General features: G+C 43.8%; 1 protein-coding gene across 1 annotated transcript in view; it reads left to right on the top strand.

Moving 5' to 3' along the window:
• The window catches only part of LOC145468222 (uncharacterized), a 31,797-nt gene that overhangs the window by 7,033 nt on the left and 2,877 nt on the right, over window positions 1–21,887 (top strand). The window contains exons 8-15 of the mRNA XM_081451891.1: window positions 265–499; window positions 1,294–1,558; window positions 2,061–2,622; window positions 3,071–3,417; window positions 3,762–4,108; window positions 4,728–4,910; window positions 5,161–5,227; window positions 5,584–21,700. Coding sequence (XP_081308017.1) covers window positions 265–499; window positions 1,294–1,558; window positions 2,061–2,622; window positions 3,071–3,417; window positions 3,762–4,108; window positions 4,728–4,910; window positions 5,161–5,227; window positions 5,584–21,700 — 18,123 coding nt within the window. The remainder of the gene's footprint in view (window positions 1–264; window positions 500–1,293; window positions 1,559–2,060; window positions 2,623–3,070; window positions 3,418–3,761; window positions 4,109–4,727; window positions 4,911–5,160; window positions 5,228–5,583; window positions 21,701–21,887) is intronic.

Genomic DNA, 21,887 nt, shown 5'->3' with positions numbered 1-21,887 from the left:
TAAAGGCGTAACAGTTATGTTCATGTAGTCTTAGGACATCAGGTGACTTACTTGTCTGAGGAAATCACCTGACAGGTGCGAACTAACGACCTACGACGTTAGTTTTTTTCAGAGTTAATTTCGTAGTAGCTCGGTTTACTTTGGACAATACCTTCTTTGTTTCTGCCCATTCAGTAACTTGTTAGGTTCTGACATTGTTTATCCTGCAAATGCCTTTAATAGCATTGATGGAATTGATCGTAAACTGTGTTTGTTTGTTTTCAGAGGAATTAAGGCCTGTGTCGTTGAAGTACGCACACGCTCAACCCCAATCTAACCAGAAAGCCATCAACGATGCCTTCTACTTATTAACCCGTCTGAGTAAGGACTCGAAACAGTCAACCAAACCTGACTCGGCCCAGCACTTCTCAGACCTCGTGTTCAAGATCCGCAAGCTTAACACACCAGCAATGGAGTCATTGTGGCAGAAGGTCCATAACGAGGAAGACAACAAAATGCAGTAAGTGGTTTTACAGCTTTGCAAGCTAACTAACTAAATACCACTACCTAAATGTACTGCTCAATGGCTTTCATTTGACTGGTCAGACACTAGGGTTCCATCCACAAGCTTATTAGATAGAACCACCTTGTGCAACATAATAGGGAGTTTTAGCAAACCACGACGGCGACGGCGACGAGAGTGTCACCAAACAATTAGCAGAACAATGGCTGTGCACGTGCATTTTGAATCTTGGTACATTTCTTTGCCGTCCTCTGCAAAACAACAACGTGAAATGACTAATTTCTACGTATTTTGGAGAACGCGAACCGCAATGGCTAATATTTCGTATATTCTTTTGGAATTGAACGACGTCGGTGCATGTTTAGCCTGAGAAAGTTTTTAGACCGATAGGCGTACTGAACTGATTTACACAGTTGCGATATTCGAAGATAAAATATTAATTCATTTTTTACAAGGCGTCGTCCCCGCCGTCGCCACCGTCATCGCTAAAACTCCCTATTAAACAGTAGCAACTGAAAGAACTGCTTGATAGTTTCATTTGAATGGTCACAAAGTAGGCTGTCATCTTCAGATTTCAAAGTTAGAACCCGTTTGTGCAGCATAATAAACAGTACCACATGAAAGTACTGCTCAGTAGCTTTTATTTGAATGATCATGCACTAGGCTTCTATCCTCATCTCAAGTTAGAACCACCTTGTACAGCGTAATGAATATCTACAGAACCACCTTGCACAGCCAGTTTAAAGGTCAAAATGCTAACCTCCCGTTTCTGGTATTTTTTCCCCTTTCAGTGAGTATTTCTACGACGCTCTGCCTCACTGCGGCAACGGCGGATGTGCTAAAGTCATGAGCCATGCCATTAGAAACGATCTGGTCAGCCATGAACGTGGAAACATGTTCTTGGCAGGCTTGGCCATGGCAGCAAATCCCTCTAAGGAGACTGTTAGACATGTACTGGAGCTTTGTGAAGAGCATCCTGGCAGAACCGCCATGTTGACTCTCGGAACACTCATTCACAAAGTTTGTGAGAACAGCCCACAGGAGTGCAATGATGAGGTATAGTTTTAACAACTATTTTAAACGCTTCTTTTCAGTTCAAAGAGAACTTAAAACAGCGTCAAGAGAACTTGACGCTTTAGAGGATGGAGATAAATGGTCAGACACATTCTACCAAGTACTATACGAAATGTAAAGAAGTTGGTTGGACGAGAGAAAATGTATGTTTATAACAGAGCCAATTCTGCCAACTACTACTATACGAAATCTATGGAGACTGGTGATAGTTTATACTTTGACTGGGTAATTTAATGGATAACTGAAGGACTACGGGCAGAAAAAGTTAGAAAGACATCCAGGTAATGATGTCTTGGTTTCATCCCTGACATGATACCATGAAAAACGTTATTGCATAAATGTTGATTAGGAAACCAGTAGATGGTACTTTTTCTGGCGTTCTGGTTGTCTTACTTAACTTGTATTATACTGGGCTCTTCATTAATATTGTATCTAGCAGCCTTCAATAGTGAAATAAGGTATTTTGCTCTTTTTTCTCCGTCAGGATGAAGAGAACCCGATCACCAAGGCAGAAAATTTCTTGCTGTCTCGCTTGAACACAAAATGCAAAGGCAAAACTCCAGAGGATTTCGAAAACATTCTTATCACCTTGAAAGCCATTGGAAACGCGGGTCGCCCCGTTGCTGCCGAAAATGTCCTTCTGAAATGCGCCCTTAACCCAGATGTTCCAGTCAACATGAGCATCGCAGCTCTAGAGGCTTTCCGACGCTTGCCCTGCAATGAAGAAATGACGGATCAGATTTTGCAGATCTATGGCGAGTACAATCTAGACGTTGAGATCCGTATCGCAGCGTACCTGGCACTCATGAAGTGTCCAAGCCCAGAGGTCTTCAAACGCGTTGCCGGTATCCTCAAGAACGAAGTTAATAATCAGGTGGGATCATTCGTGTGGTCGCACATGACGAATGCCATGGATTCGACCGAACCAGTCCATGGTCTGCCTCAGGCCGAGATGATGAAAGACGCACTTAATGGAATGAAGCTGCGAGAGTTCAATCTGAACAGACTGAGATTCTCACGTGCATGGGAAGGGTCATTCTACAGTGGTAAGATAACTGTGCTAACTTCCTATTACCCAACCCTAACTAAACAGGAGAAGCAAGTTATGAAAATGTAGGACTTGATCAACTTGGTGTTTTGATGCAAACTATAAACTCTCCCATGGACAAGCGTTGTAAATAGGCAATGCATTTGGCAGCGCGTTTTAAAGCCAACGAAAAGATCCAACACAGAGAGTGTATCCCACAAACAGGGCCCATTGTTCAAAAGGATTTTATGTAGCATATAAAACAACGTCGTGACCTAGCTTAGGTTTAAACCAATAGCCATGATTGTTACACCGCGTTTAATGCGCTGTACACGAACTCAATGTAGCCATTCGAGAGATTTAACTAGAAAACGAGGTCAGTTTTCGTAATGATCTTGGAAACATGGTTTACACGAACATTGTTGTCTGTCATCTCATAATTTTATTATTCTTGCACAACCTTACAGATGTCCTGAGATTCGGCGGTTCAGCGCAGAGCCATCTTATCTACCATCCAAACAGCTTTTTCCCACGCAGTGCCATGGTCAACTTGACAGTGGACGTGTTGGGTGCATCAATCAATGTCCTCGAGGCCGCAGCACGCTTTGAAGGATTCGAGATTCTCATTGAGCAGATGTTTGGAGAAGATGGTTACTACCCTGACGACCGCATCATGAAGATGTTCAACCTGAAACCCCACGAGGAGAGGGATAAGGAGGAGAAATCAGTGAGAAATCTGCCACTCAGGAGGACGAGGAGCATTCATGACGACATCAACAAAGTAGAGAACCATTTGAATAAACTGCACCGAAGGGTAAGTCCGGGAAAACGCTTCTGGGACTGGGGAATACTGGAGAAATAAAGAGGCTGTCTATGCTTTGCAACACACCTCTTAAAAGGTTAAGAAGCAAAAATTATTACCATAATATCGTAATTTATTCACGACAACAGTTCAACAGGATGCATGTCGGGAATCTTGAATCGATGTTTTTCAATCCTCTTTTATCATCATGTAACTGTTTCCATAATAATCCATAATTGAGCGGGAATTTTTTGCTAAAAAATATTGACCTGAGAAGGAATGCAAGAATCACCCCGCTGTGACTTGATCTAATCAATTCGTAATGCGTGATGCGTGACTTCCTTTCTCCTTTGTAGATGGACACGAGAAAGCATAATCCATCAGGAGCCGTTTCTGTGAAGATGTTTGGTAACGAAATGAGACTTGCCAGTTTCGACGACATCAGCTGGTTGAATGACGAAGTGGACAAAATCAACATGATTGACATCTTGATCGCATTGGCCAAGGGAGGCAAGAAGAGTTTCAGCAAGAGCATGATGTTCCTAGACGCCGAGACTACTGTCCCCACCATCCTTGGTCTTCCACTCAAACTGAGCGCCAAGGGAACCACTGTGGCCGCGGTAGAACTCGCTGGAAAGTTTGACATCAGGAACATGTTCTGGGGAAAAATGAACTTTGATGTACGAGGCTACGTCAAACCAAGGTATGTCTTCGGAAAAGTTACTAATAATACCTACGAATGCTTCTTTTACCTGGTCACGTAATCCTTTCACTACATTGCGTAATAAGCTAAAAATAACCCCTGTTTATAGCTCGGACGGCTGGTAACGCAAGACGTAAACGACTAGATACTTTATCTCACAGTAGAATTGCACTACACAACTTTTGCAACGTTTAATTTGGCATATTCCAAAAGCGCTCCTATACTTGCATGTGTAATACTGTCGAAATTTAATAAAAAAGGAGTACATAGAAGTTGTAGATTAATTGATATAAGTCTCTTACTTCTCCTACATTTATTATTTGTAATGCAGACAGCGAGAGTGAACAATGTTAATAACTAATAGCCGAAATTGTTATTTCGCGTGTGACAGTCTCTGAGAAGAGTTTATATTTCGTCCACGGGGATGAGGACCCTTCAAGTATAAACCAAGTCAGTTATGATGGAACCTTAAACTCGATGACCACATCCATATTACAATGTCTAGTTGGCTTGACAAGAGTTCATCCAGCTACTGACTACTTCCTAATAATGGCCGGTGGTGGCAGCCTAATTTTGTTCAACTCTATCTCATTTTTCGTGGTGTTTTTCTTTCCTGTAGTGCCGTTGTTGACATCACTGGTCGCATGGGAGTCAGCGCTTTGTACGCGGAGGCTGGTATCTTTGTCAACTCATCTTTGTACACTGTTACTCAGATCAAAGGAAACGCCACTTATACTCAAGGAGAAATCTTAAAGTTCGAAGTCGGCGTCCCTGAGGAGCCAGTTCAGTTTGTCAACGTATCGTAAGTACAATTGATTATTTTTAGAGCTTATGATAAACGCAAGGAATTCAGCCACAGTATTTTGAGTTATTTTGTCCGCGATTAAAAGAATCTTTAAAATAATAGTTGAATAAGACAGAAAGACACGAGCAAGGATGATAAAGGATGGAAAAGATTAACACTGATTTAATACAAACAACGAATTTGAAAATTTAGGCTAAACGTTTCACGATGCGTTAACCGTGACGTAGCTCCTTTACTTTCATTACAGTTCGTCGCTTTTCACCACTCTCAACGACGAGAAACTGCCCATTGAAGGAACACCAAGGAGGATCGAAGTAAGTTAATAATTATGTTGTATGTCACTGTCTCCGATTTGTTGTTGTGTGACACTGTCTCAAATTTGTTGACAAAGTGTAAGTAGTATTTGCTAGCGAAACTGTAGAGTTCATGGTTGCTTTTGGATAAAGAACAAAAGAAACAATGTAAAGATACTTGAACCCGCGATGTCAAGTGTTTTGCTCTATTCTCACATAGAGCCTATTTCTGATAGACACCTTTTGATTTGAGAGCATTGAAAATTCAAATTTGTCTGTCTTGAAGCTATCGTTATGTATGCATCAAGACAAGTCGTTTATGCATTGTCCCTTTAAGTAACCTTGGTAACCATAAACCATTTGATTGTTTCTTGCAGCCAACACCTTGCCTGAACATGACACGTGTTCTTGGAATAACATTCTGTGGTCAACTCTCTCTGCCGTTGGGTTATCGTGACTACGAGTCGCCATTCTTCCCGTTCTCTGGCCCAGCTTCCTTCAGTCTGTCGATGCAAAGAACGGATCCTAAGCTTACGAAATATCAGTTGATAGCAGAACGCCTGGAAACCGAGGATGACAACAAATACGATGTTATCGCCAAAATGTCTACTCCTGGAGCAATGTGGGAGCGGAACTTTGAGGCTAACGGTACATTGTGGCTCAAGAAAGACGGCAAACTCTTCAGCATGTCTACCGGTGCTGTTGGCGTAAATTTTGGCAAGTTCGAGGCGACTTACAACAACATAACGCACGCTGTGAACCTGACGTATTCCGCCAAAGACGTTGTCTATGGTCACCCCATCGTCCTAAATGGTCACTTTTTCAACAACACGGAACTGAGTGGCCTCACCCGAGAGCTTGGCGTTCAACTGTCCGCATCGTACAAAAACTACACCATCAAGCAGCTGACAAAGCTCTACAACAGGTCAGGTGTGTATGGCTTCGTCAGCAATATGACGTACTGGACAGGCAAGTATCTGTACGCCTCTGGAGAACTGAACATCCCCAAGAAGAGTGTCAACTTCCTGGCGAACCATACCTGCACAAAGACAGAGGTCAGCTTCAATGGTAATCTCGGAGAGGAGGAGGACAACTTCGTCTTTAGCTTCAGCAACGAACCAACGAAGGCTGGAATTGAATTAACAGGCAGACTTCTCAAAGCTCAGAAAGAAGGTGTTCTCCGCTTGTTTGCCCGTCCACGCGATCAGTCATTTACCCTTCGTGGATCCTACGCCAAGGCTGGAGACGAAAAGGGTATCCGTTTCACAGCCAGCCATGACAACAAGAACCGTGTCATCAGATGGTACACAGGTATTGTCAACGCAACCAACGAGAAGTCCCTAAAGACAAACGCCACGGTGCTTGGTAGCAAAGCAGAAGCTGTTTGGACGTACTTCAACCTCACGCAGAACAAAGGAATCAAGTTCCACGGATTGCTCCTGAACAAGTCCATGGACGCTGTATGGTCTTACGTTAACATTGGTCAAGAGAAGGGGCTGAGGTTCAATGGAAGAGGTTTAAACAAGACCATAGAAGCAGCTTGGACATTGGTTAACCTTACAAGCGGAAAAAGCTTAAAGTTCAATGCAACTGCCATCAATAAGACCATCGAAGCGTTCTGGTCGTATGTCAACGTGGGCAAAGAGAAAGGACTGCGATTTGACGCCATGGCCTTGAATCACACCATCGAAAGTGCTCTTACCTTCCGCAATTTCTCAGACGCAAAGAGCATCAAGCTTAATGCAACCGTTTTAAATAAGACCTTGGAGGCTGTGTGGTCGTATGTCAACGCTGGAAAAGAGATAGGATTGTTATTTAACGTCACTGCCTTGAACAAAACGGCCGAGCTCATGTGGTCCTACTTCAACCTCGAAAGCAAGAAAGGACTTCGTTTGAATGCTTCTGCCTTAAACAAAACCATCGATGCCACCTGGACTTTCATCGACCAGAGTACTGAGAAGAGTTTGGTGTTCAAGGCCATTGCTCTAAACAAGACCATCCATTCCACATGGAGTGTCCTTAACTTGCCAAACGAGAAGAGTTTGATTTTCAATGCTAGTGCTGGAAACAAGAGCATCAATGCCACTTGGTCATTCCTAAACTTGGAAAACAAGAAGAGCTTGAACTTCAAGGCAAATGCTATGAACAAAACCGTTGATGCCACCTGGAGCTTCCTCAACTTGGAAAACGAAAAGAGCTTGAAATTCCAGGCAAGTGCTTTGAAGAAGACCGTTAACGCCACGTGGACGTTCCTTAACTTGGAAAACGAGAAGAGTTTAAAGTTCCAGGGAAGTGCAGTTAACAAAACTATGGATGCCACGTGGACCTTCCTTAACTTGGAAAACGAGAAAAGCTTGAAATTCCAGGCAAGTGCTTTAAAAAAGTCTGTTAACGCCACTTGGACGTTCTTTAATCTGGAAAACGAGAAAGGTTTGAAGTTCCAGGCAAGTGCAGTTAACAAAACCGTCAATGCCACTTGGACCCTGCTTAAATCGGACAACCAGAACAGTTTGAAGTTTGAGGCCAGCGCTCTAAACAAGACCATAGAAGCCAGGTGGACCTTCCTCAATTCACGAAACGAGAAGAGTTTGAAGTTCAGGGCTAGTGTTCTAAACAGGACAACTGAAGCCACTTGGACCTTCTTTAACTTCACGAGCGAGAAGGGTTTGAAGTTCAAGGCCAACGCCGTTAATAAATCCATCGAAACGACCTTATCGTTCCTGAATTTTGCCACTGAGAAGAGCATCAAGTTTAACGGATCTGCCTTAAACAAGACGATAGAGACCATGTGGACCTTTATTAATTTCAAGAACGAGAAGCTGATCAAATTCAACGCCACTGGATTCAACCGAAGTGCCGAGGCCTTCTGGAGTTACTTGAAGAAGGAGAATGAAAGTTCCATTAAATTTAATGCTTCCGCCATGAGGAAAACTGCTGAAGCTGTCTTAAGTTACGTGAAGACTGGAGACAAGACAGCCATCAAATTTAATGCTTCTGTCTCGAACAAATCTGTAGAAGCTATCTGGACGTTCCTGAACAGCAAGAATGAGAAGGCTATCAAGTTCAATGCTTCAGCCATAAACAAAACTATTGAGACTGTCTGGAGTTATGAGAGGAGCGAAAATGAGAAGGCTATCAAGTTCAATGCTTCAGCCATGAACAAAACTATTGACGCTGTCTGGAGTTATGTGAGCAGCGAGGACGAGAGAGCTATCAAGTTTAATGCTTCAGCCATGAACAAGACAATCGAGGCTGTCTGGAGTTATGCAGGCGACAGGAATGAGAAGGCTATCAAGTTCCATGCTTCAGCCTTGAACAAAACCATCGAGGCTGTCTGGAGTTATGAGATAAGCGAAGACGAGAGAGCTATCAAGTTCAATGCTTCAGCCATGAACAAAAGTATCGAGGCCGTCTGGAGTTATGCAAGCAACAAGAATGAGAAGGCTATCAAGTTCCATGCTTCAGCCTTAAACAAAACCATCGAGGCTGTCTGGAGTTATGAGATAAGCGAAGACGAGAGAGCTATCAAGTTCAATGCTTCAACCATGAACAAAAGTATCGAGGCCGTCTGGAGTTATGCAAGCAACAAGAATGAGAAGGCTATCAAGTTCCATGCTTCAGCCTTGAACAAAACCATCGAGGCTGTCTGGAGTTATGAGATAAGCGAAGACGAGAGAGCTATCAAGTTCAATGCTTCAGCCATGAACAAAAGTATCGAGGCCGTCTGGAGTTATGCAAGCAACAAGAATGAGAAGGCTATCAAGTTCCATGCTTCAGCCTTGAACAAAACCATCGAGGCTGTCTGGAGTTATAAGATGAGCGAAGACGAGAAAGCTATCAAGTTCAATGCTTCAGCCATGAACAAAAGTATCGAGGCCGTCTGGAGTTATGCAAGCAACACGAATGAGAAGGCGATCAAGTTCAATGCTTCGGCCTTGAACAAAACTATCGAGGCTGTCTGGAGTTATGTGAGGAGCGACGTCGAGAGAGCTATCAAGTTCAATGCTTCAGCCATGAACAGAACTATCGAGGCTGTCTGGAGTTATGCAATGACTGAGGACGAGAGAGCTATCAAGTTCTACGGTTCCGTCGTGAACAAAACTCTTGAAGCAGTTTGGAGTTATTCGAAGAGTGACAATGAAAGATCCATCAAGTTTAATGTTTCAGCCTTGAACAATACTGTAGAAGCCTTCTGGACGTATTTGAAGAATGGGGATGAGAGAGCCATCAAGTTCCATACCTCTGCCGTGAACAAATCAGTTGAAGCTGTCTGGAGTTACATGAGGAGCGAGAACGAAAGATCCGTCAAGTTCAATGCTTCAGCCCTGAACAAGACTATGGAAGCTGTCTGGACCCTGGTTAACCTCGATGGCGAGAAAGGACTCAAGTTCAATCTTGCAGTTATGAACAAGACCATGAATACCTCTTTAGTTTATTTCCGTAATTCAGCTAGCACGGGCTTACACCTAAACATGAGATGCTGCAACAAATCGTTTGACCTGTTAAGCAAACTCGTCTTCCAAGAGAAAGAGAGCAAGGTTGTCATTAGGGCTGCTTATCAGAATTCCACTGTCGCTCTTGTTGGACTCCTCCAGAATTCACCTTCGCAGAAAAGTGCCTGCATCTACCCCGAATACCGCGGTCAGTCGCGTGGGAAACTATGCGCTGTTTTCACAAATAGCTCGGCCGAGAGGAGCATGGCCCTCAACTTGACCGTCCTTAACCGAACTGGTGAATTGAAAACACAAAGGTTTGAGGATCCCATGTGTTGTGGTATTCGTCTGACTGCCAAGTTTAACAAGACAATCTTCTTCGAATCTTGGGTGAGCTCCTTCCACACCGACGAGTTGAAGAGCCTCCATTTTAATGCAACAGTGGTGAACAAGTCAGTCGGTGCGTCACTCTACTTCCGCAACGACACTGAGAAAGCAATCGGATTTAACGCCACCGTTTTCAAGAAGCAGGTCGGCGTGGAAGGCGTCTGGCTCAACGGCAAGACCTTGAAAGAAGCTGCTGTTGTCCTGTTCTGGAACAAAACAATTGCAGCCAAATCATCTGTCATGTGTTTGAACACTGCTCACCGTAAGATGCTCGAGTATCGCGTCCACATTGGTCGCTTTGTTGGTGAATGGCAGAACACCCTTATCACCAAGGAAACGGGCCTAAAAGAACTTGTCATGCTCCGTATACTTCGAAATGGAAGTCAAAGTCTTTTCTTTGATAGCTCCAAACTTACGTACTCCAGAGCGGAGAAGAGTCACGAACTCGGCTACCAGTACATTGTTAAAACGATGGGCCGCACCTTCGAGTATGGCTGGGATGCTTCTTACAACAACTACTCCAATGCTGAGGATTCTTATCATGAGGCCAAGGTATCGCTGATTTACACCAAGGGCAAGGAGGTTTCACTGACTGGTATTTATAGAAACACCTCCGAGGAACTCTCCAATACTCTTACCGTCGAGTACCTTCCTGAAAAAACGATGACACAGTCTCTAATCTGGTACAAGGAACGCAAGTCCGTTGATGTCAGAGTCGAATTCATTCCAAGAAGACCAATTACATGGACGACTAGCTGGAACACTTACGATGGTCTGTCAGTAAGTAGCATGGTCTCCGCTTTCGATAAGAAGATTGAAAATTGGCTTCAATACAGCAAAAGCACAGGGGAATACGAAGGCCACTTTGAGATCTTCCCCGCTTTTCCTTTGGAAGTTAGAGGTGTGTTAAGCAGAGAACACGGTCTGCTTTTCACGACGGAGATTGCAGCCTTCAATAGGACATGGAATCATAAGATCGACTTAAAGTGGGACGAACAAAAACTTCATCTTTCGATTGACGTATTGCCTAATGCACCAGTGGTTCTTGACGTTAGTTGGGACAATACTGAAGGCATGGGAATAGTTATGGATTTGAAAGGGTTTAAGAAGTCACTTTCGCTGGCCTGGGAGTATGACAAGTTAACGAAGTCCTTCACTTCTGGCGTAACGATCTTCAAGCGAACACTAACATTTACTGAGAAGCTGGACATGGAAACCAAGACACTCTTCTTGACATTCTCAGCATTGAAACGTACCGTTGGTTTCTCCGGGAGGTTCGACTGGAAGAACTATATCGTTAGCACCTTCGTCAGTTATGAAAATCACAAAGCAGGGTGGTTCCTGAGATTTAACCCCTCTTCAAGAAGCATTGTCTTCAATGTAACCGTCACTCCAAGAATCTCAGGGCAGGTTGTCGGGGAGATGCCAGATGACTATCGCCTCCAGGTGACCATCCAAAGCAAATTTGGTGAGAATGTGGTGAACGAGTCTCGCCTGATGTACCTCTTAAACGCTGAGGCAAGCCGTCTTTCGCTGACTTGGAATACCTCGACCATAACCACGCTCATGAACCGAGTTAAACTTCTGAAGACGTTAATCAGAAATGTAACCCTGAGGTACTACAATCTGACAATCCTTATGGGGCAAAACCTTACCAAAGAGGTCCAAGTGCTTGTCAAGAAACTCGAAGCCAAGATCAAACCTGTCGTTCTGAAGTTGTACGCCCAAGTCAAGAATTACAACTACACAGGACTGCTCCAGAATGCCACAATCAAGGCCCAGAACTTGACGCAGAGTCTTTTTAACGTCACTATTCAGACACTCAATGACACAATCAACAGGCTTCCAAAGATGATGGGTAACGCCACCGAACTTTACAAGAGAATTCGTCTGAACGTCACAATCGCCTACAAAAGGTTCCGCACAGAGGTGCTTCCACCCATAATTGGAAATATCACCCTCCATCTAAAGAACATCAGCCGAGATGTTAGAGTCTGGGCCAATAACGTATCCATTATGGTGAGCACCGTAACGGTTCGTGGAGAAAAACTTGGGGATATCGCCAAGCGCGTTTCCAAAAAGGTTGAAGTTACTACCGCAGAACTTGTCGAGAAAATGAAGGTGAAGACACGCCAGCTAATCATCAAGATGCGAGAAGTTGAGATCCGCGGACAGAAAGTAGGCCCTCTGTATGATAAGTACATGGTTGAGGTAAAGGAATTTACATGCAACTTCAATGCTTCTTGCACCCTGAAGAATGTGACCATCATTGCCAAGAACTTGACGCTGATTGTTCGTAATATAACTGTTCTAAACAAGACCCTTGGGGAACATTTCTTGAGCGTTCGTAACATCACTGTTCTAAACAAGACACTCGAGGAGCATTTCAAGCTGCTGAACAGGACCTTCCGGGAGAAGTTCGAGTTGCTTAACAAGACTGCCTGGAAGAACATCAAGATTCTCAGGAAGAAGGCCTGTCTGATCCATCAAACAGCGTTGAATTTCACAAAGAATTTGACCAAAGTTCTTCCCAAGCTCATGAGAAATGCTACCATTCAAGCCATTCATCTGGCTCGGAACGTGACTCAACAAATCAGGACCATATACATTCGTGTCGGGAGGGTGTCCTTGGTTGCTTACAGAAAGTTGATGAAGACTCACCGCCCTCTCATTAAATTTGGCAGAAACATTTTCATCTCAGTGAAGGAGAAAGCGTATCCTTTGGTACTTAAGGCTGTCACACCCATTGGCAAGTTTGCTGATGATCTGAAGAGCAACGTCACAAACTATTTGAAGCCTATTGTCAAACCGCTTGTTCCCATGGCATTGGATATAATGTACCAAGTACGAAACATCACGATTCGTCGTGTTCCCATCGGCAAAGCGCTGGATAAGGCTGTTCTTCTTTCCCTGGAGATCGCATCGGAGACGCTCACATCACTCAACCACACTCTTTACAGCAACATCTCCGCTGTCATTACATTTATCAGCGACCATTCACAGAAGACACCAGACGAGATCGTGGATTTCGCCATTGGAAAGAGCTTTGAGTACTTTAACCTCTCCAAGAAGATCTTGAATCAGTCGATTGAACTTGGATTTAACCTGAGCCGACGCGCCCCTCTGATATACAACAGGTCTTTAATAGCCCTGAACAAGTCTCTCCAAAAGCTTCTGAAATTGCGTCCTAGGGAGATCATGGACATTTCCATCAAGAAAATCCAAGTCCTTGCCAAAAATGTCTCCGCGGAGGTCTTGAATGTTACAAAACAACTACGCGCCCTCGAACTCATTCGTCCCATCAAAGAAGCGTGGAAGGAGATGGATCTGAAAGGTAAACTAGAAGCCTTGGAACTTAAAGCTAAGTGGGAAAAACTGCTGGCGCGCGTTCGAGCTTTTAACATTACGGAGAGAGCACTCCTTGCGAAATACCGCATTGGAAACGTCACAGTGAAAGTACTGAAAGAGATGCAGGACATAACCAACCTTACGCAGCGTGTCTTGAACCTTACAAGTGATCTCGTCCTCATGAAACTATCCAAAGAGGCCTTAGTGAAGGAATTCCTCGCCATTGGAAACGAAACAAGGAGCGTTTTCGTCAAGTATGGAATATTGGCTAAGAACATCAGCTTCGACTGCCAAAGAAAGTTGAGAAATGTTTCGTACGAAATGGCTGGCTTTTACAAAAACATCACCGTTAACAAAACCGTTGAAGCTTACAACATGGCGAAGACGTTCGCGTTGGCGTGTTACAACGAGCACAAAGAAGAAGGACTTAAGATGTACAACCTGTACAAGGAAATGTTGGAGAAGATCTATGAAGACACGAAAGAAAAGGCCTTGGAAAAATTCAACGTCTATCGGGAAAAGCTGACAAACAAAGTGAATGCATTGATTGCTAAGTTGCGAGAGTACGAGGACATGACGTACGAGGAGATTGTCATCAAAGCTTATGAATTTTCCAGCAAGCACGGACTGGCTCTTTACAAGAATGTCACCCTTCGTGCGATGAAACTCTACAAGAATGTGACCGTCCAAGCAGTGAAACTCTACAATAACATCAGCTTCCAAGCAGTGAAGTTCTACAACAATGTCACTTTAAAAGCAGTGAAGCTCTATAAGAATGTCTCCCTCCAGGCACTCAGACTTTACAAAAACGTCTCCTTTCATGCACTCAGACTTTACAAGAACGTCTCCTTCCATGTACTCAGACTTTACAAGAACGTGTCCATCCATGCAGTGAAACTTTACAAGAACGTGTCCATCCATGCAGTGAAACTTTACAAGAACGTCACCTTAGCTGCAGTGAAACTTTTCAACGATACCAAGAATGCGACGTTGAGGGCGTACAACTTGACCCTTGTCCTGGTCAACCGCACCAAGCTAATGGCCCTTCAGTATTACAACGCGACTCGTAACTTGACACTGCACTACTACAATCTCACCCGCAAGTACTCCCTTCAGTACTACAACTTAACTCGCAACTTGACTCTTCAATACTACCACAAGTTCTACAACCTGAGCCGCAACTACACGCTGCACATCTACAACGTGACGCGAAATATCACTGTTGGCGCCTATAACAAGACCCGTACTCTGGTGCTTCGAGGAATCCGTTACGTAAACGTGACTGTTGTGCCTTTGGTCAAGGAAAACTACCTCAGAGGCAAAGTTTTGGTGCTGAGATATGCTGACAAGACCGTGTTGTTTGTGAACCAGAACGCTCAGGCTCTTAAAGTGTGGTACGATGAGAACAAAGAGAAGACCATGGAGGAGCTGTACTACGAAGCTTATGAACTGGCAGAAAGCAAGTTCAGCGAGGTCAGAGCGCTCGTAGAGAACAAGTATCATGAGAACAGAGAGATCATTGAGAAGAAAATAAAAGAAACCATCAAGGACGCCAAAGCAAAGTTGGAGGTTAAAGTAGAAGAATGGAAAAAGGAGCTGAAAAAGCTGAACAAGACCGTGATGATCATCACAGGAGAAGCCATCTCTCTGTACAACCAAACCGCCAACATCACTTGTATCGCTGCCAAGGACCTTGCTGCTATCTTCCATCCTTATGTAAAGTTGATGCACAACCAGACCATCTTTTACCTCGTCAAAACCAAAAACATCTCTCTGCCACTTCTGGAAAAAGCCATAAACATTTCCCTGCCACTCCTGGGAAAAGCAAGGAACATCACTCTGCTGAAACTCAATGAAACCAGAAAGTTTTTGAACGACAGCTTTAAAAAGATCATGGCCCATAAAGACATCCAGGAGTACATCCAGAAACACCAGCTCAAGGAGCGTTACGCCAGGACTGAAAAATTCCTTAGTGAGAAGTACAACGAGATTGTTGAATATGTCGAGCAGATGAAACCCAAAGTGGAGGCTAAGGTCAAAGAAGCTATCTTCTACTTGAACGTAACACTCCCAGCCCAAATCAAGCAAAGGTATGCTTTGCTCAAGGAAAGGTATGATTTCCTCGAGAAGAAGATCCAAAAGATCATGGCTAACCCGAAGGAATTCATCGAGAGACTGTCCGAGAAGGTTCTGAGGAAGATCAAAGCCGCCATCAAGGATACACCAATCGAGGAAGTCATATATCATGAAATGTGGGTTGAGCTTATTGAAGAGGTTCGTCAACACGAACTTGTTGACGCTGGGCAAGGTGTTGTAAAGTATTCCTCTAGTAAGCTGAGAGTGGCCGTTCAGGTGGCACTGAAGAAGGGTAAACTGATCGTGGAGAAACTTATGGACAGGAGTGAATTGATGGCAGAGAAGATCAAAACGAAGGTGCAGGAAACTCGCGAGAGGTTACTTGAAAAGTTTGACCAATTCAAGGCGATGAAACTCCGTGAAATCGTGGAGCACGAGTATGTGTTCAAGACCATTGACTTGGCCAGAAACGTCACTCTTAAAATCAAGAACATCACGTTAGAAGCTAAGAACTTAACGCGCAAATTTGTGGCCATTGGACAGATCTATTACAAGAACATGACTGCGAAAGTTAAGAACTACACCACGATTCTGAGGGCTAAAGTCCAGAATTACACAACCATTCTGAAAGCGAAAGTCCAGAATTACACAACCATTCTCAAGGCGAAAATGCAGAACTACACAAACTTGCTGAAAGCACAAGTTCAGAATTATACCATCCTTCTGAAAGCACAAGTTCAGAATTATACCATCCTTCTGAAAGCGAAAGTTCAGAATTACACTAATATAGTGAAAGCGACTCTTCAGAACTATACAAAGATCCTGAATGCAACAATCCAGAATTACACAAAGATTTTCAATATGACAGTCCAGAAGTATACAAAGATCCTGAATGCGACAGTCCAGAATTACACGAAGATTATTAAAGTGGCAGTGAAGAACTATACCCTGATTCTGGGAGGTCACTACGAACGCATCTACAAGAGTCACCTCGCCCCATTATACAGAAATTACACCAGGCTGGTTAAAATGTACAGAGCCATTGCTGAACGCTACATCAATCGTTACAAGAACGTGACCTTGAAAGAAGTTATTGCCATTGCTCGTAACTGGACCACAGAAAAAGTGAATCTTACCCGTGTGTGGATAAACAGGACCTTGGAACGCGGTATGAAGTATTGCAGAAACGAATTGGAAAGATGCATGAAGTTCTGTAGAGAAGAACTGAAGCCTTTGTACTACAGCAAAGTCCTACCATTTTATAAGAACACTATTGTACCGATGTACCACAACTGCAGCAAGCTAGTAAAAGAACTGAAGAAGAACATCACGGAGAAGGCACTCGAGTTGAAAGAGAAGGCACTCGTGTTGAAAGAGAAGGCACTCGAGCTGAAAGAGAAGGCATTCGAGCGTGCAAATGACCTGAAAACCCGTGCGATGGATATGTCAAGACAAGCGGTCCAAATGACACTTGACAGCAAGCCATATGCCATGCTTCGCAAGTTCGGCAAAATGACAATCCGCGAGTCCATCCTTGAGGGACGTGCTCTATGCATCCGTGCCTACAACTTCACGTTGAACATGACTCGCCTGGCTGTTAACGTGACGCTGGAGGAGTTTAACAACACTAAGCTGCAGCTGATCCGTGCCTTGAATACAACACTACTGGCTTTAAATACAACCCTGGACAATTCCAAACCCGTCATTAGCTTCTTAAACGCAACGCGTGTGGAGGTGATAAAGACGGCAATCTTCATCAGCAAGTACTATGGATTCGAGGATGCTGTCAAAGAGCGAGTACGCAGAGGTTTTGACATTACTAGGAACATTACAATGGCAGTTGTCAATAACCATGGTCCTCGCTTGCTCAACGAATTGGCAATGAAGACTTCGGAATTCGTCAACACTACCATTGGATATGTTAATCGCACCGTTGGATACCTCAACGTCACCTTCATCAAGATAACACGCAGATTCAACAAGACCGTCCACGGTGTTCGTTTGGTTATCAACAAAAGGTTCGTGGAAGCTCGTGATGCCATGAACAGAACCATCCAAACTGTCCGCACTGCTGTCAACAGAACCATCCAAACTGTCCACATTGCCTTCAACAAAACAATCCAAACTGTCCACATTGCTTTCAACAAAACAGTCCAAACTGTCCGCATTGCTGTCAACACAACAGTCCAAGATGTCCGTGTTGCCTTCAACAAAACCATCAACAGAGCTTACATCTCAATCAGTAATGCTGGTATCACGATTCGCAATGCTCGTATTGCCGTCAAGAAAACCATCACTGACCTCCGTGCTGCTATTCCCAAGTACATCCAAGTGACAGACGAGGGCATTACTGTTGTTTTCCCACACCCAAGACCCTTTGATGGAAGCATCAAGTCGTTTGCCTTAGCCTCGGTGGAAAGAGTGAAAAACCTCAAGCAAGATGCTCTTGAGAAGATGGAGTCTTTGAAACAGGAAGCTGTGATCAAGATGAAGTCTCTAAAACGCGAGGCTATAATCAAGTTTAAGTCCATGAAACGGGAAGCCCTTGAAAAGATGGAAAAAATGAAAGCCAAAGCTTTGGAGAAGATTGAAACATTGAAAGCCAAAGCCTTGGCGAAGATGGAAGAGTTGAGAGCTAAAGCTTTGGAGAAGATGGAAAAGTTGAAAAAGGAAGCTCTGGAGATGATGAAGTCGCTGAAAAAGCAAGCTGTGGCCAAGATGGAGACGTTGAAACAGAACGCAATCCAGAAATTTGATGAAGTTAAGGCAAAAGCAATCGAGACCTTTGATGAAGTTAAGGCCAAAGCAAAGAAGATGTCTATCCGCGTCAGGACTATCGGCAAAGCGTGGGTTGCAGTAGCCATAAACAAAACAGTTTTCTATCGTCAGAAGACGTACGGCTTCGTAATGAAGTTTTACAACCTGACAAGGAATCACAATCTCACTGGCAAGTACATCAACACAACTCTCCATTACTTGAACATCACCAAGAACTTGGTTGTCTTCTACCGCAACCAGACACAAGGATTCCTGATCAACGCATACAACCTGACGAAGAACCACCCTCTTACAAAGAGGTACGTTAACATCACTCTTCATTACTTGAATATGACGAAGGACCTCGCCATTGCCTATCGCCAGAAGACTGGTAGGTTCGTAAGATTCGTAAGAAGTGGTTACAGACATATCAAGAATCACCCCGTTGTTGTACGGTATGTTAACATGACTGTCCATTACTTCAACATCACCAAGAACTTCGTTAAAAGTTTGAACATGACGCATGTAAAGAATGTCACCGACAAATACCTGTCTCGGGCGTTGAACTTGTCTCGTCACTGTTACAACGTTACCAACAGATACCTATCTCGTGCTTTGAACCTGTCACGTCACTGTTACAACGTTAGCAACAGATATCTATCTCGTGCCTTGAACCTGTCACGTCACTATTCTAATATCACCAAAATATACCTGTCTAATGCTTTGAACCTGTCCCGCCACTGGTACGGTGTTTGTGTGAACAAAACACTCAATATCTCTATTGAAGTGTACAAAGTCGCTGAGAATGTCACACTGGATATTTACAACTCAAGCTGTCTGGGAGAGGCAGTGGGTAAAGCCAAGAACTACTCCAAGATTGCCATCAACGTCACCATGAAGCTCTACCTAAAGGCACTGAGTCACGGCAGGAACGTTTCAACGATAGCTTTGAACAAGACCCTCAGACTATATCGAGATGCGTTGCTCAAATCCAGGAACTTCACAACAATCGCTTTGAACAGGACCCGCGAGCTTTACCAGTGTATTTACAACAAAACCATACTGGTTGTTTACAACACTACCATGGTGAAAAAGTATCTTCCGATAGCTTTGAATCTTTCTCGTCAGTGGTGCAGTATTGGTTTTAATGTCACCAGGAACTTCACCGTTCAGGCGTACAAAGTAGTTGCAAACGTTACTCTCGATATCTACAACTCAACCTGTCTGGGAGAAGCCCTGGGTAAAACCAGAAACTACTCAATGATTGCCTTTAACAAGACCTTCAAGCTCTGCCGTATTGCCTTGAACAAGAGCTTCAAGCTCGGCCATCATCTTTACAACAAAACCGTGGTGATTGTTAAGAACACGACCATGGTAAAGGTGTATCTTCCAATAGCACGCCAATGGTGCGTTTTTGGCTTGAATACCACAAGGAACTACACCGTCAACGCGTACAAGGTGGCGAAGAAGTATCTTCCAATAGCCCGCCAGTGGTGCTCTTTTGGTTTTAATACCACCCGAAACTTCACCGTTCAGGCATTCAAGGCAGTTGCCAACGTCACTCTGGATATCTACAACTCAACCTGTCTCGGAGAAGCACTGGGAAAGACCAGGAACTACTCAATGATTACCTTTAATAAGACCCTCAAGCTCTGCCGTATTGCCTTTAACAAGAGCTTCAAGCTCGGCCATCATCTTTACAACAAAACCATGTTGATTGTGAAGAACACGACCGTGGTGAAGAACTATCTTCCAATAGCCCGCCAATGGTGCGTTTTTGGCTTTAATTCCACTAGGAACGTCACCGTCCAGGCGTACAACGTGGCGAAGAAGTATCTTCCAGTAGCCCGCCAGTGGTGCTCTTTTGGCTTTAATACCACCCGAAACTTCACCGTTCAGGCATTCAAGGCAGTTGCTAACGTTACTCTGGATATCTACAATTCAACCTGTCTTGGAGAAGCACTGGGGAAGACCATGAACTACTCCATTGTTGCCTTTAACAAGACCTTCAGGCTTTGCCATCATCTTTACAACAAAACCATTTTGATTGTTAAGAACACGACCCTGGTGAAGAAGTATCTTCCAATGGCCCGACAGTGGTGCGTTTTTGGCTTAAACGTCTCAAGGAACTTCACTGTTCAAGCGTACGAGGTAGCCGCCAATGTTAGTCTTGATATTTACAACTCGACCTGTCTACTCGAGGCGTTGGGTAAGACCAGAAACTACACCAAGATAGCTTTCAACGAGACCCTCAAACTATGTAGGAAAGCATTGAATCTAACCAGGAACTTCACGATAACAGCTTTGAACAAGACCGTCCATTGTTACCGAGAAGTATTAGCTAAGGCCAGGAACTACTCGATGATCGCTTTCAACAGGACCATCCAGCTTTGTCAACGCCTACAAAATAAGACACTGAGCATTGTTTACAACTCTACCCTAGTCAAGAAATGCCTTTCAATGGCTTTGAACTTCTCTCGTCAGACAATAAGGATGGTTCACAACAGTACTATGGTCAAGAAATACCTTCCGATGGCTTTGAACGTCTCTCGTCAGACCCTAAGAAAGGTTTACAATTGTTCTGTGGGCAAGAAGTATCTTCCAGTGGCTTTGAACTTCTCTCGTCAGACCATAAGGAGAGTTTACAACTACACTATTGTCAAGAAATATCTTCCAATGGCTTTGAACATCTCTCGTCAGACCATAGAGATGGTTTACAACAGTACTACCAAGAAATATCTTCCAATGGCTTTGAACTTCTCTCGTCAGGCCATAAGTAGAGTTTACAACTGTACTATGGTCAAGAAATATATTTCAATGGCCTTAAACATCTCCCGTCAGACCATAAGGATGGTTTACAACTGTACTACCAAGAAATATCTTCCAATGGCTTTGAACTTCTCACGTCAGGCCATCGGGATGGTTTACAATTGTACTACCAAGAGATACCTTCCAATGGCTCTGAACCTCTCTCGTCAGGCCATGACGATGGTTTACAACAGTACCATGATCAAGGAATATATCCCAATGGCTTTGAACGTCTCTCGTCAATGGTGCAGTTTTGGATTCAATGCTACGCGAAATTTCACTGTCCAGGTGTATGAAGTCGCGCTGAATGTCACTCTTGATATCTGCAATTCCACCAGTTTGCCACAAGCTTGGAGTAAGGCCAGAAACTACTCAGGAATCGCCTTTAATCAGACCATGAAGATCTGCCTTAAGCTGTATCGTGGAGTCTACAACGTGACTTTGCAGAGATGTGCTGAGCTTCGCAACTACTCACTAGCGCTGTACAAGAAGATTCGTGAACACGAAACAACTGTGAAGTTCATGACCGATGCTAGTTCCTATCTCGAGCACTCCAAGAAGATGATGAAAATGCGAGTGCGAAACCTGCATGGAGCTAAACGGTACATGCAGAAGAGGATTAACCACCAAGTGTCGCGAATGTCCCACTTGCTGAACCCCATCAATTGGATTCCACCATTCAACAGTAAGTTTAAATCGAACATCTTTTTAAATTGATCACAAGAAATTAGTAGAAATTCGTCACTTTTTTTAACATGACTACAGCAAGTTTCATTAGCAATTCCACAGAGCCACAAATTACAGTAGCCAGAGAGTGTAGTAAAGCACGTCTTGATTGGCTAAGAGGAGAATCCCCTCGCTCTGATTGTTTA

This window comes from Orbicella franksi, chromosome 14 (genome assembly GCF_964199315.1).
Source record: "Orbicella franksi chromosome 14, jaOrbFran1.1, whole genome shotgun sequence".
In the NCBI taxonomy this organism is placed as follows: domain Eukaryota; kingdom Metazoa; phylum Cnidaria; class Anthozoa; order Scleractinia; family Merulinidae; genus Orbicella; species Orbicella franksi.
Note: the sequence above shows the minus strand (reverse complement) of the source record. Positions and strands in the feature narration are given on the sequence as shown.